The sequence below is a fragment of the Pteropus medius genome, unplaced genomic scaffold (assembly GCF_902729225.1).
Source record: "Pteropus medius unplaced genomic scaffold, Ma_sr-lr_union100, whole genome shotgun sequence".
Lineage (NCBI taxonomy): Eukaryota > Metazoa > Chordata > Mammalia > Chiroptera > Pteropodidae > Pteropus > Pteropus medius.
The window spans coordinates 885,894-901,052 of NW_024346824.1; the positions used below are offsets into that span (position 1 = coordinate 885,894).

Here is a 15,159-nt window from a genome sequence, read left to right on the forward strand (position 1 = left end):
CTCCCCTCAGTCTGTGGGGAGGCAGTGTTAGCCCTTACCAGTCGGTGTATTGCATCTGGGTGGAGAAAGTTTGGGATGGGCAAGAACAAGTGTGCCAGAGTTTGGTACAAGGGCCCTCACAGCACCCCTCTGCATAAATATATACCTACTTTGGCTGTGCCAGGAAGCAGCCTTTGGCCCAGAAGTGGGTTTATCCCTCTGGCCCAGGCCTGGGTAAGACTGCAAAGGGGGTGGCTCCACACAGAGGATTGTTAATAGCATCATCGAGGTTCATGTGGCCAAGTGCCTGGCCAGGCCCTCGGGTGGGAATGAAGACCATGCGGCACGGCTCTGTCCCGTGGGCAGGCTGTCATCAAGGCGGGCCAGGCTGCTGTGCTCAGCGCTTCTTCGGGTGCCTTTTTTTTGTCTCATTAGTTCTCCAAGAGCAGCTGTTGCGTGATCCCACTCATTCTTACACCTGGCTGCCCCCCTCCCTGCCCCTCTCAGCTCAGGGGCTTCCCTGGGGAGCATGAGAGAAGGGGCTGAGAAGGGGGGCTCCCAGAATCACACTGGTTCTTCTCCATCTCTCCACTTGGCCAGAGGCACGCTCCCACGTCAGAGACAGGGAGTGAAATTAGAATAGAAGAAGCTGCCCTTTCTTTGACTAGCCCTAAGACTTAAGGTCCCACACCTTGGGGTGTGGGACAGAGGTTGGTTTGTTAGGAATATGATGGGTGTGAGGGAGAGGGAAGATTTTGGGGTAGAGTGGTTTTGAGTCCTCTGGTAAGAGATCCAGGGCTTGGTTTGGAGATTCTGGGTCCACTGGGCCTCCTGCTCCTTGGACCTCAGTTTCCTCATCTGTATGATGGGAAGGCAGAAAGGAGAGACATTCTCCTTGGGTTATGGAAACAGGAAATAGGCTGGAGAATTAGGAAGAAGCTGAGCCTTAAATCTAGTCTCCAAGAACCCAGAGCTGCAGGGGAAAGAAGTTGGGTTAGCTACCCTATCAAGTCTCCCTCCTCAGCCTCAGTTTCCCCCTAAATCTAGAGTCAGATCTGGAGGGCGAGGATTTCAGGGCTGCTGCTGGCCTCCAGGCTTGATGGGCAGAGTAAGCTGAATTTGAGCTCCCACTTACTCCCCTGTGACGGTGCTCTGGAGTTGTGTCCAGCCTACACAACCTTGGTATCCCCGAGGATTTCCCAGGAACTGATTGTAGAAAGGGAGAGAGAAAGGCTAGTCTCTCCCACCCTGCACCTCTGCCTTCTGGTCTGGGGTATTTGCTGAGCACCTTTAGAGGGGCAGGGCCTGGCAAAATATGAGCTCAGGAGCTCAGTTCCCACCAGGTGATGGGGTGGTGCCAGGGCCCTGCCTGCTGCTGATGGCGCCCTCTCCTGCAGAGAGCTGGCCCTCTTGTTTGAGCACGTGCAACGGGCCCGCAATGGGGGCCTACGGCCCCTGGAGGTGCGGCGGGCGCCGGTACCTGATGGAGCACCCTCCCGTTACCCGCCCGTTGCCACCTGCCACCGGCCGGGCAGCGCCTCCTTCTGCCCTGGGGAAAGGTAGGGGCCCTCTGGGGCTGCCACCTCCTCTTGCTTCTCCTCCTCTTCTTCCATTCTCTGTCTCATCCTCTCTCAGACCTGCCTCCAGCCACTATATGGGTGTCTGGGCCTGTTCTGGGGACTCCCAGGCCTTGTCATGAGGCCCGGTCAGTTGTCGTCGGACAGCCTGACAGGTACAGACTGAGAGCCTCTCTGGAGAAACCAGGCCGGACTCACCTTTTTGTCACCCGGGAGAGTGGGGATTTGTCCACACCACCCTTTCCCATCACCTCCTCCGTTCATCCCATTGTCCTCTTTCTTTCTCTGTTTCCACATCCCCCTCACTCTTTCATCCCTGCACCCCCATCCCTCCTGGGAAGCTGGAGAGAGGAGGAGGCCGCTGGCCACAGGTGCTTACGGCTCAGGTAATTGTGGGCACCATCCTGGGGTATGAGGGCAGGGACCCCCTCCCCCACCATATTCCTCTAGAAGGGGCTTGACACTGAATTCACCTCTTGGGAATGAGATGCCAGCTGGAAAGAGAGCTCTGTGGCTAAGAACTGCTGTAGGACCTACGTAAACGCAACCAATGACTAATGCTCTTGTCTTGTGTAACCCTTGTCCACAGCTTTGCTGATCCCAGAGGATCCTCCTGGGATTTTCCCACAATGCTTTTCTTCCTTGCTGAAGGACATTTTGCTGCTCCCAACAGTCTCTTTCCCCTTGACCTAACTCTTCTGGAGCTTTCGCATCTTGAAAGAACAAAGAAAGAACAATGCTTACCCCACATAAATGTTCATAATAGTGGAATTTTAGGCTTATTTGGATAAGGGAGGGCCCCTAACAGTATGGGAAAGTGGCTGCTCCTGTGGAGGTGTAGCTTTGGGGGCAGAGATTCAACCCCCCACCCCCCCATTTCTCCCGTCCTGTACCCATTTTGTTTTGTCTCATCTTCACACATCATCCCTGCATCAGCCAGCTGGACATTTGGGCCTCGGGCCTCAGGTGCTAAGCCCCTGGTCCAGAACAAGGGAGAAGAGAAGAGGTGAGCCACTCAGTGGTCAGGAGGAGGAGGTGCAGTGAAAGCTTGCCTCTGCCACTTGAGGCTTTTTGTCCTTGAGAAAGTCATCAAGTCACTTCCAGCCTCTGGGTCCTTGGCAAAACATCAGCAATGTTTAAGCTGATCAGGAGCTCTTGATTTTCTGGGTTTCTGGGCTGAAAAGCCTGGGGAACAGGGTGGTTTTGGTGCAAAGGATGCTTGGAGCAGCATTCTTTCCTGGTTCTCAGTGGGGACACTTATGGCCAAGGACTGCACAGGAAGTGAGTGGAGAGGCAGAGTCCTCCAGGTCAGGGGCTGGAGGGGAGGAAGTAACACTGGCCAGGCCAGGCTAGGAGATCCCTGGGAGAGCATTCATGGTGTGGCCCCCACTCAGATTCTCTGTTACTGCCTGAAGGCTGTCATTATTATTTCCATCCCCATCCAACCCTGTCCTCCAGGCAGAAACTCAAAGTTTTGGCATTTGCGTAACCCTGCCCAGCTGAGCCAGGGTGCTCTGTAGCTCCCAGTTTGCTCTGGTCTCACCTTGCCTGAATAGGAAGGCTCTGGGAGTGGAGATTAGCTTGGAGCCCAGCACCCGTACCACCTCTCACAGCTGCTCTGGGTCTCTGGGCCCCCCAAGGCTTAGGAACAGATTATTGCTGAGTGCTTGGCCATCGTTAGCTCTCAACCTTATGTCTTGTCTGCCCTAGAGTATCTGCATGGCTAGGTGGTGGTGGAGTGTCCCTTCTACTGAGGGACCCCAGGGGGCTGAGATGTGACTTCCAGGAGATCAGGAACTGGGCTTAGAACAAATGTCCATATCCTTAATCTTGGCTGTCTGGGCCCTATGGATGGGACCCCACACACATACACATATACACACTTTGTTCTCACAGCCTCGGTGGTGCTTGTGGATAGATCCAGGCTGAGCACATTCCCAGGACTACAAGGAGCAGGACTTCCTGGGGGATGGCATTGTCAGAGCCAGAGCCTCCTCTCTCTGGCGTTTTGCGACGAAGTGCTAAAGCAGTGTTTCTCAAAGCATGGTCTACTAATCTCTTGCATTAACCTCCTGTGGGATATTTGTTGAAAATGCAGATAGCTGGACCTCACCCCCAATCCCCCAAAAGGAGAATCTCTGGAGAAGAGGCACAGAATTCTGCATATTTAACCTTCCTCCCAGGAGATCCTCATGCAAAGCTTGAGAACCTCTGCAATCTGGGAATGTGGCTGGAGGATGATTTGGGTGGTGATGGGGCTTCTCTCCCACCAGCAACAGGAAGGTGGCCCCATCTTGGCAGCTCCCCATTCTCTGCCCACCGTCTCCTTCCCACTAACCTGTTTGTGTCTTGTTCTCAACTTTTCAGCCAGATGTTTAGTAGTAAACGGAGTTTCTTTCGGATCCACGCCAGCTGGAGACCGAGGTACCCCCTTACCTGCTCCTCCTGTCCCCACTCCTCCTTGCCCCACCAAGTTCAGGGGCTGGAGAGGGGGACAGGATGGGCCTAGGACAAGGTGCATGTGCCTGCCGCCTGCCATCTGCCTTGAGGCCCCTTTGAGCCCCTCGCCTTCCTGTGGATGCCTCTGCTAAGTCTGGGGGCATGGGCCTGGTGCCTAGTCGTCCAGAAAGAACACTTACAGGAGCCTCAGGATGAGTTCTGGCTCTGCCACTGATCTGTTTTGTGATCTTGGCCAAATTGCTTCCCTTCTCTGGACCTCAGTTTCCCCTCTGTGGAAGGGGAAGATTGAACTAGAGGCTCTCTGAGGGTCCCTCCCACTCTGACTTTTTCTGGGCCTTGAGTTTAGCTTCCCCTCTGCCCACCTAAGGACCTGGCAGATGTCTGAAGGAGCTGAGATGGGCACCTCCCTCACTAACTCCAGAGCCCGGCTCTTTTAACTGCATCACCACTACATTCCTTGGTACCTGCCCCATGCCAGGCCCAGCACTAGGAACACAGTGATTCATAAAACATGGTGCCCAGAGAGTTGCAAAGAGTAATTGCTATTTGGTGTGACGAATGCCATAACAGGAGGACGCAGAGGAGCTGTGGAGCCAGGTCAGGCACTGCCCACCCCAGGAGGCCTGAAAAGGAGGAGGTGTGAGAGAGGGCATTCTAGACCAAAGAAGTGGCAAGGTGTGGAGCTGAGAGAGAGCACAGCAATGACAAAGGGCCAGGCATCCCGCATGGCCAGATCTGAGCGGGAGGTCAGGAGCTGAGGTTGGGGGCAGAGCTGGGTCATGAAGAACTCAAAAGCCCAGCGTGAGCCTCATTCTGTTGGTGCTGCCCAGCAGCTTGGGCTCATGGAATCCTGGGTTTCCCCAAAGTGCCTCTGGAGCCTTGTGTATTGGGGGACCCATGAGTAGGAGACGAGTGACAGAAGTCTTGGCTGCACTACCCAGAGGCAGTGTTTCTTAGAAATGTTGGTTCTGGATCTGAACCTGGCCAGCAGGTTCACTATCTAGGGGACCTTGGGCATAAGCCTTTTGTGCCTGTTTCCTCACATGTAAAATGTGGATGATAATAGAAGCTGCTTCCATTCAAACTGTGCCTGCTCATAAGAAATGCTGTGTAACGTTGGCCTCATTTGGTCTGGCATGTCCAGCAGTTAAGATATCTCTTTAAAAAAAAGCTTGGAAACCACGTCTAGGAAATGAGAATACACTGAATGAAGGGTTAAACTGAGGAGTCTCCAGGTCAGATTTGCCCCTTTGCAAGATGGCTTTGGCTGTGTGGACATGGTGGGTGGGAATGGCAAGGTCAGGGCAGAGGGGCCAATGACGAGGCTGTTTCCACAGTCCTGAAGAGAGGGGCTGTATGCAGCACTAGAAGAGGCAGGTGGCCTCTCTTCCCCCCATTACCTTGGCCTTTGGTAGGCAGATGGTGGGTACTTAAAGAAATTCCCTGTGGAAGTGAGTATAGGGGTTGGGTCCAGCAAGGCAGTCAGAGAGCAGCCTGTGCCCAGAGCTTGCCCTCACCCACAGGACAGCTGCCGTCAAGCACACACCATCCATCTCCCAGGCACCAACAGACCCCTTAGATCAGAGTTTCTCGACTTCGGCACTGTTGACATTTTGGGTCAGATAATTCTTTGATGTTGGGAGCTGTCACATGCAATGTAGGATGTTTAGTAGCATCCCTAGTCTCAACCCACTAGATACCAGGAGCATTCCCCAGGGTAACCAAAAATGTCTCCAGATATTGCCAAATGTCTGCTAGTGAGCAAAATCCCTCCACCCTCCGTTAAGAACTACTCCCATAGACCCTATCCTGATTGCTTGCTCCAGCCCTTGCTCCATCCACAGGAGCTCTGTGACCTTGGGCAAGTCATTTCACCTCCCTTCACATCTATAAAATTGGGATGGAAAATATGGAACCCACCATGCGAAGTGGCTGAGCGAGCAGCTGAAGCAGTTGGACAGGACCTTGCATGTTTGAAGGAGCCTGGGAAGGGAAGGTGCTCTTTCGATGTCTACCATGTGCCAGGTTTCTTTCCATTTTCTTTGAGCTTTTTGGCACCAGAGAGGCTGATGTGAGCCATTTTCTGGGCCCTGCCCAAGGAGCTGAAACCAGGGCCACCCCTGGGAAAACAGTGCCTTCTTACATTGAAGAGGAGCACAGGCCTCTGGCTGGCTGGAAAGTTACAGAACCCAAAACCCTGGCCAGAAGCTCCTTCAACCATCACAGAATCAGAGCTGGAAAGGGACCTTTCACGGCCTCTAGTACAAGCCCCCAGACCCGTTCCTCCATAAATCCTGCTGAGTGCAGGCTCAGTCTTGCTCGCATACTTCTGGTGACAGGGAGGTCACCCTCTTACCCCAGAATACCATTGGAGTGATGTGCCGGGCGCAAGATCTGGAGTTCTAGGCCCTTGGCTGAATGTCAGGGCCTTGTCTGCCTCCCTCTCTTTCTCTCCCTTTTGGAGGAGTGAAGGACAGGGGTTGCACGCACCGGGCGGGTGTCGGGGTGCTTGCCAGCATGAGGAGAGCTCAAAGGAATGGCTCTGCAGAGGGAAGTTTGGGAGAGCCAACCTCAAACTTTGGTTGGAATCTTTGGGATGTGTTGAGGGGATACTGGGCCAGCAAACAGCATGCTAGATTGCAGCAGCCACCCCTGCCCTGCCCTTCTGATTTCAGGGCTCCAATCCTTGACCTATAACCTCTCTCCTCTGGGCAGAGGCCCCTACCTATAAGGATGGCCCCACATCCTGGCTGCCTTCCCGAAGGTGCCCCTGGTTTCGAGATCTTCCATACTTCAGTACCTTGGCTCTATATCCTATACCCCATGCCCAGGGCATGGGGGACCCTGGCTCCCACCCAGCCCTGAAACCAGAATCTGTCCTCTGCTCCACCCTTGATCTGAAAGTCTCCGAGAGTAGGTGACATAGTCTTCTCCTCCAATTCCTGCTCCACCTCAGGCCGCCTCTGAAACTGGCTGGTGCTCTTCTGAGCCAGGGCCCCAGACATTTGGGGTGGAAGGGCCCTGAACTTGCCTGCAGGGGGCCCTTCAAGTGGCAAGCCACAGCAGGGAGGCAGCAGTGACACCCACAGGGCATGAGATGGTGGACGTTTGCATAGGTCCTACTCCAGTGATAACATGGTCCTTGACCCTCTTGGACACAGGGTTACTCTACCAGGTATTGGTTAACAAGAGTTTGTCCTGGGGAACTTGAGGCCTCCCCCCATACCTGTCTTCCTCCAAGGTTTGAGGGATGTGGGGTGGGGAGCGGGGTGTGGAAAGGGAAGTCTGAGCACACGTAGACATACACTTGTGTGCTCACATGAGCACAGATGTGTAAGTGCTGTTCACTGAGGCTCAGAAGGCAGTGTATGGGGTGTGGGGCTGTGCAGGGAGATGCTGTGGTCACATGGGCAGGATGTCAGTCCAGGTGAGCTGAGTTCAGGCAGGGGAGACCGCAGAACAGGTTAGAGACCCTCACTGGGAGGGTGGGCACAGGGCATGTCCTGAGCATACATGTGGGTCCAGGGGCTAAACCCACAGGGCCAAGGCCCCTCAGCAGGCCAGTATATCTCCAAGGGCACTATGTATACTGATGTCTGTGTGATGGAGACCTTTGGAATTTTGCAGTGCACTACCTGTGCTGCTGTATCAATCAGGTCCTGACCTGACCAGTGTGGGGTCAGATAGCTCCAGCAGTGGGGAAAGGAGGAAAATATAAATTGACACACATACGCACATGTCAACATATGTACACGCACTAGTACCTGTGTACCCACAGTTACATGTGTGCATACAAACACACACACACACCCTTCCTCAACTCCTCATGGCCTGCCCCTGTGTACAGCTGGCCAGGTGAGCTTCTCTATCCCTCAGCAGCCTGTCTGTGCCCAGACTGGGTACCACCTCCATCCACCCACCTACCCGGGCCAGGCCAGCTCCCCTGTCCTCCTGTCTGTCTTTGGCTCCTTTCTGGGGTTTCACTCACTCCTTCCATTCTGACATCTGTCTCCTGTGCACTCCTTATCTGTCTGGGCAGTGAGGGGTGGGAGGTGAGGTGGGAGAGGAATTGCCCAGACTGACCCTAGATCAGCTTCTTGTAGGAATCAGGCCCTCCCTACCACACCCTTATCCCATCCCAGGAAGTTACACATGGTGGAGAACCAAGACCCAATAGCCACCCTCAATTCCTAAGCCATCTGTGTCCCCCCTCATGCCCACCCCGGCTCCAGCTAACTTGCCTCTCTCCCCCACCCGACCTGCCCTGCCAGCAGCCGGATGGGCATCAAAGACCGCATTCGCATGGGCAGTTCCCAGCGACGGACGGGCCCCTCCAAGCAGCACCTGGCACCGCCACCAATGGCCACCTCCCCGAGCAGCGAGCAGGTGGGTGAGGCCACCAGCCCCACCAAAGTGCAGAAGAGCTGGAGCTTCAATGACCGCACCCGCTTCCGGGCCTCTCTGAGACTCAAACCCCGAGCTTCTGCTGAGGGTGAGCCCCTGGGGCCTGGGGCCCAGGGCCTGCTGAGGGTAGCAGTGTGGGCAGAGTCCAGGTTGGTGGGTGGAGTGACTTGGTTCTAGTCCCAACTATGCAACTGATTGACCATCTTTGGGTGCCCATCTTTTGGTCTGTAAAATGGGTACTATGATATCTGCTTTGCTGGGCTCCAGACTGTTTGAGAATCAAATGAGCATACAGAGGGTGGCACTTGGTAGTGGTTAAGGGCACAGGCTTTGGAGCCAGGCTGTGTAGGTTTGAATCCTGGCTTTGCCATTTGTCTTGGCACATCTCCCTGGGCCTCATTTCTCCCCACCTGTAAATGGGGACAGTAGTAGTACTTGCTTCATAAGATTGTTGTGAGGATTAAAAGAGATTATCCATAGAAGGTGAACAGAAGAGTTTTTGGAACATCTAGTAAGTGCTCAACAACAGCTAGCTGCATTACAAATGTGCTTTGGATGGAGCAGGAGTCTGTACTTGCTGAGCCCCAACTGTGTACTGCCCCGCACTGGATTATCTAGTTTACTTCTCCCAACTACCCTGTTTTTATCCCCATTTCGCAGACATGGAGACTGAGATCTCTCAGCTAGTCAGTGGCAGAGTTACTGCTCTCACCCAGATCTGTCCAACCCATAATCCACGTTCCCCTCCCCACCCATCTTCAGCCAGCCTCGCCCGTGGATATGACGCTGTGAACCTGGGGCAGGAGGCGGGTGTCACTTTTTAACCAGTCAGAGAGGTCACTTTTTGAGTTCTAGCTCTGCTCCTAACTTGTGCTGTGATTTAGGCAAGGTATTGCCCCTTTCTGTGCCTTGGTGTCTCTTCTGGAAAGTGAGAGGTTTGGACCAAGTCTCCTGGAAGAGTTCCCCCCAGCTTTGACATGCTTCAGACCCCTGGATTGTTGGTAGACAAGGATGAGTTTGTAGACAAAGATGGAGGATGGGGATGGGAAGCCTCTTTGGCCCTGGAGGGAGGCGACCCAGCTAAGCTGCCTCTGTCTGTGTTGTGTCAGTCTCTAAGGTGCTGCTGGCTGACAACTCAGTGAGCCCTTTCCTAGAAAGTTATAGAACCCCATAAACCAGTCTTTGGGAGGTGCTGACCCATGGGAGCCTGGGCATGGCTGGTGCCTGGGGCCTCCTCTTCTCTGCCCAAGAAGCTGCCTGGCCTCCCCCCACCTCCTGCCCCTATGGGCCAGAAGAGGATCACTTCTCTGTGCAGTGCACCAGCCTTGGAAAAGCAGTTTCTCTTATCGGGAGGGAGAACGATTTGATTTAGGGATTTCCCCAGTAGCAGAGCTAGGCATGGAAACTGGCCCCTTGAGCTTTCTTCCCTCTTGGCTGAAGGATAAGACTGTGTATGATTATGTGCAGAGGCTGCAAGCTCCTTTTCTCTGGAACTCACTGTTCTGCATGGTGGGACTAGTGGGGCTTCCTCCAGGGCTCTGTGCAATTTGCCCCGGGCCACACCAGATGTGCCCTAAAACAGCTCCCACACCGGGCCAGCAGGCGGGTGTTTACTCTGACTTAGCATAGGGAGATGGGCATGCAACAAGTGAGATTTCTGCTCTGGGTAGGGCAGCAAGGGAGGCTGGAGCCTGGTCTGCCTTGTGCCCCCAGAAAGGTTCTGGGACATTTCCGGGCCTCTGTCTCCCTGTTGGGACCTTTAAGGGTCGTTAGGCACGTGGTGGTGGAGGCGGGAGTAGTCCTTTCTGCCACTACCACCTGGGCCCCCTGACTTTCCAGAGGGCCCCTCGGAAGATGTGGCAGAGGAGAAGAGCTACCAGTGTGAGCTCACAGTGGACGAAGTCATGCCCGCTGTGAAGACGGTCATCCGCTCCATCAGGTGAGACTGAGACCTGAGGGGCTCCCCCCATCCATCTGCCACCCACTGCTGCTCCCCATCTGGGGCTTGCCCTCATGGCAGACCTGGCCGAACTCCCGGGCACACCAGCTGCTGCCCGCCTGGCACCCTTGTCTGTGCCTGGCTGGCGGGGACCCTGGAGTGTGTGTGGGGTGGGGAGGTGGCATATGGCTCCCAGCAGGGTTTGCTTATACTCTTACACCCAAAGGACTGGCTGGGTGGGCAGGGGGCATGGCTGCCCATCACGACCCCTTTCCTCACACCCACAGTGTCCTCTCTGCTTCTCTCTTCTCTTGCTCAATTTATGTCAGGCTTTCTTTTATTTCTCTCTCCCTAGCTATGTATTGGCATCTGCCTGCTTCTCCCTGCGTCTTTGTCTTAAGTGCTCTTTCCCTCTGTCTATATGCCCCAAACTTTCTCTTCTTGGATGTCTTGACCTCAGCCTCTCTGTCTTCCCAGGACTTCCTCTAGAACAGTGGTTTTCAAACCACAGGTACCAACAATTTGAAATCAACTTAGTGAAATCAATTTAGTGGGCCATGGTCAGCATTAAAAAAAGAATAGAATAGAAAATACCAGTGTGCGTCCAGGTAGTAAGGGTAAATAATGTTTATGAAACAATGTTTCAGTTATGTGTGTGCATGTTTGTGTGTAGTGGTTCCTGATGTAAAATATATTTCTTATGGTGGGCCTTGGTCAAAAAGCTTGAAAGTCCTTGCCCTACTGGCTCTACTGGCTGTCTCCCTCCTTCGACAATTAGGGGGGGACCAGAATCTCCTAAACCCTTTAACCACGGCCCGGCCATGGGTCTGACCCCCAAGCTCCTTGGCATGGAGTCCTGGCCTGGTCTCCATCTTCAGCCTGCAGCTGTAGCTCCAAATGCCCCTTTACCTCCAGGTCTTCCAGACTCGCCTCCTCTCTTCCCTGGCCGATGCACCTGCCCACAAGCCTCTTCCCTTTGTGTTCATTTTTAAATCAGTCAACTGTACACCCCCACCCCGAGAATCTGAGGCCTCTCCCCACCGTCTTTTTTGTATATCCTGTCTCTCCCCTCCAAGTGACTAGCTTCTGGAACACAATGCCTGAGCTGCCACCTGGTCCAGGTCAACACTCCTTGGCCATCCCACAGACCCCTCACACCCAGCATGCCCCAAAACTGTCCCTCCTACCATCCATGGGAGTCATCCTAGACTCAGACTTAGGAGCCTTTCAGTCTTTTTCAGTCCTGAATTGCTCAAAGCTGTCCTGTATCTCCACGCCACTGTCCCCTTCCAGCTCAGGGCCATCCTCTGGAGCTGGTCTTCCTGACAGTTTCTTTCAGGGACTAAGCCCCTGGTTCTCAGCTTCATCGCTCCCTCCATGGCTAGCAGAATGGTCACGCTAAAGCAGAGTAAACCACCTGGCCCCTTCTCCAATGCCCCAACTTGCCTTTGCACAATCTCTGCCAGGGATTCAGGGCTCTCCAGAGTACCCTCCCCCAACCTCCCTTCTCAAGGACAGTCTCTTTCCCTGTCTTCTCATAGGCCCCGCCCCCTCCTGTAAATTAACCCTTTTCCTTCCCTTCCTGCTCTGGCTACTTTGAACTGACCCTCACTCACACACACCTCCATGCCTGCCTGTGTCCAGAAATCCCCCCTTCATCTCCCTCTTCTTGCCCTGGTACTGGAAAGTACTATTCCCAAGACTTGTCCCCTGACCTTCCCAGCCGAGGTCTCCCTTCTCATGCTCCCCAGCCCTCTTTTTCCATTCTTTGACATGGCTATCCACCCATAATTGTCTGTGTCCTCTGTCTCTCACCTCAGACAAGGCCTCCAGAGTCCAAGGATCGGATCCGATGCTCTTTTGGGTATCCAGGGGCCAGCACAGCTGTGCTAGCAAGCATTTGTGGAGTTAATGCAAAAATATCTTTCTCCAAGCTGTCATCAGCGACAGGGTTCACAGATGCCTGCCCTGTGTCCCATCTAGCAGAGAGCAGCCAAGCCCAGTCCCTGCCCTCCCAGGCTAATGCGACTGCAGATACAGGCACATGAAAGAAAAATACCAAACAAACCTAGAGGGTCCTGGGACAGGAGCATGGTGAGCAGACCAGGAGACCCCGTGGAGACTGTTTGTAGTGGCCCAAGCAGGAGGTGCCCCGGTGCTGAACAGGAGCTAGCAAAGAGACAGGGGCTGGAAAAGAATACCTTCCCTCTGAGACCCCCTCCCCCGACAGGATCCTGAAGTTCCTGGTGGCCAAAAGGAAATTCAAGGAGACCCTGCGACCATACGACGTGAAGGACGTCATCGAGCAGTACTCAGCAGGGCACCTGGACATGCTGGGCCGGATCAAGAGCCTGCAGGCTCGGTGCGTGTGCCTGCCCGGGACGGGGGAGCAGGGCAGGGAGGCCGCCACCCCAGCCTGCGCGCAAGGGCCGCAGGCCGGAGCCCGTCCGCGGGTGCTCGAACGAAGCTCCGGGCGCCCCCTAGGGGCCGCTACGGGAGCTGGAGTTTCTCGAGGCTGAGCCCAGATCCCGCACCTGCCTTGAACCTGAAGAACGAACGAACCAGCTGGCAGGTCCTCTGTGAGAATCATATTGACTTGTACGCCTTAGGGGACGTCTTTGGAATGTTTCTTGGTCCAAAAATAATAGGCCTAAAATAATCAGTGACCTCTCATTTCCCAAGAGGATAAGAAAATTATCCTCAATGCTGCCTACCTCTCGCTCCTGGAATCTGGCACTTCTCTCTGCCCAGCGTATAGGAAGAATTCTCACATCAAGACCCGAATCACCTACACCTTTCCCTTCTCCTCCCAATGGCCTGAATTCTCATAGCCTTTCATTCATTTGTTCTCTCCAGAAATAATCCTTGGGTATTTGTTACTTGACAGACTGTGGGAATATGCTGGAGAGCAAAACAGAGTCCCTGCCCTCATGGAGCCTTTGTTTTAGTGGAAGGTGAACAGGTGATAAATAAGTGAAACTAGGATATGTCAGATGATGATAAACGGTAAAGAAAAAAAATAAGGGCTAGGGCATTGGGGTTTGCAATTTTAAATAGGAGAGAAGGTGATATTTGAGAAAAACTGAAGGCGAGGCTGTTTAAAAAGTTTCCAGAGGGAAGAGCAAGTGCCAGATTGTTGAGATGGGCAGGGGCTTGGGCGTTGTTTAAGGGACAACAAAGAGCCCAGCGCGTCTGTTCTGGTGTGAGAGAAGTAGCAGATGAGGTTAGGAGGCTAATGACACTTAGACTGTATAAAGCCCTGCAAAGATGCTGGCATTCATCCAGGGTGCAATCCAAGCATTGGAGGGCTGTGAGCAAAGGACTGACAAGATCTGAGTGATATTTTTAAAAGGATCACCCCAGTGCTGAGTTGAGAATGGCCTATAAGGGAGCTAGGGTGGAAGCAGGGAGACCAGCAAGAATGCTACTTCAGACATCCAAGCAAGAGATGATGGATGATGGGGACTTGGACCAGGGTGGTGGCAGTGGAGGTGGGAAGAAATGGTCAGATTCTAGATATATTTTGAAGATAGAGTTGATAGGGTTTTCTGATGGGGTGTAAGAGAAAAAAAAAGTCAAGATTGAAGTCAAAGTTTTTGGCTTGAGCAAGAAGAAAAAGTTGCTGTCTCTTGACATGGGGAGGCAATGAGTGGAGCCAGTTTCAGTCAGGAAAGTTGAGATGTGTTGGGTTTGTGATGCCTATCAGACATCTAAATGGAGTGTGGATCTGGCAGTTAGAGGAGTGTGGAGTTTGCAGGGAGGTACGGGCTGGAGATAAAGATTTCGTGTTCACAGTGTATAGAGGAGTTAAAACATCTGGAACTGAAGACATCACTTAGAGTAAATGGAGAAAAGAGGTCCCGGGAATGAGCCATGCGTCCTGCAATGTTTAGAGGTTGTGGAGATAGAGGAGGAACCAACAAAGAAGGTTGAGAATCAGTGAGGCAGAACAAGGAGAGGGTGGTGTTTGGGAATCCAAATGAAAGTGCAGGAAGAAGGGGTGCTCAGATGTGGCCAGCGCTGCTAATAGGTCAAATATAATGAGGATTGGGAGGTGATCATCAAATTTAGCAACATAGAGATCATTTGGGATCTTGACACAGTAGTTTTGGTGAAGTGGTGGAATGAAAGCCTGATTAGGGGAGGCTTTGGAGAGAATAAATAGGAGGAGAGAAATTGGAGCTAGAGGGTAGAAATAACACTTTCAAGAATTTTGCTTTAAAGGATAGCAGAAAAATAAGGCGGATCCAGCTTCACCTTGGTCCATAGTATAACTCATATGTCCACTGTGTCTTTCCCTCTTTTCTCAGTCCACCATTTCCCACCTTTCCTCCCATTAGGCGGTTGTTTTACTTGTCATGCTCGTGTGTGGTGCCTTTGCTTGGCTAGTTGGAAAACCCTCAAAGCAGTGGCCGGGTTCCTCCACCCATCTCGGCCTCCGTTTGGCAGAGCAAAATTGTCCCTTTTCTCAGATTGCCTCTTTCACCGGTGCAGGCTATATCTCCCCTTTCATCAGGCAACCTCCAGTTCTTGTGGGAGGGAGGGGTGGAATGTGTCCGGGCTCTTTGACAGTTCTCTTTCCTCACAGGGTGGACCAGATTGTGGGCCGGGGTCCCGGGGACCGGAAGGCGCGGGAGAAAGGCGACAAGGGGCCCTCTGACACGGAGGCGGTGGATGAAATCAGTATGATGGGACGCGTGGTCAAGGTGGAGAAGCAGGTGAGTATGCGAGGGCTTTTCATAGGTGTAGCAGAGCTAGTCGTCGACCGTCGACCGAGAGGCTCTGGAAGGCCACCGGGAC

General features: G+C 53.4%; 1 protein-coding gene across 2 annotated transcripts in view; it reads left to right on the forward strand.

The window, feature by feature from the left end:
* Positions 1-15,159, forward strand: part of KCNQ4 (potassium voltage-gated channel subfamily Q member 4) — a 53,356-nt gene that overhangs the window by 35,429 nt on the left and 2,768 nt on the right. The window contains exons 9-13 of one of the 2 annotated variants that reach the window (XM_039876687.1): positions 1,377-1,538; positions 8,288-8,508; positions 10,260-10,359; positions 12,590-12,721; positions 14,948-15,077. In XM_039876687.1, coding sequence (XP_039732621.1) covers positions 1,377-1,538; positions 8,288-8,508; positions 10,260-10,359; positions 12,590-12,721; positions 14,948-15,077 — 745 coding nt within the window. The remainder of the gene's footprint in view (positions 1-1,376; positions 1,539-8,287; positions 8,509-10,259; positions 10,360-12,589; positions 12,722-14,947; positions 15,078-15,159) is intronic. The other variant, XM_039876688.1, reaches the window with a different exon arrangement.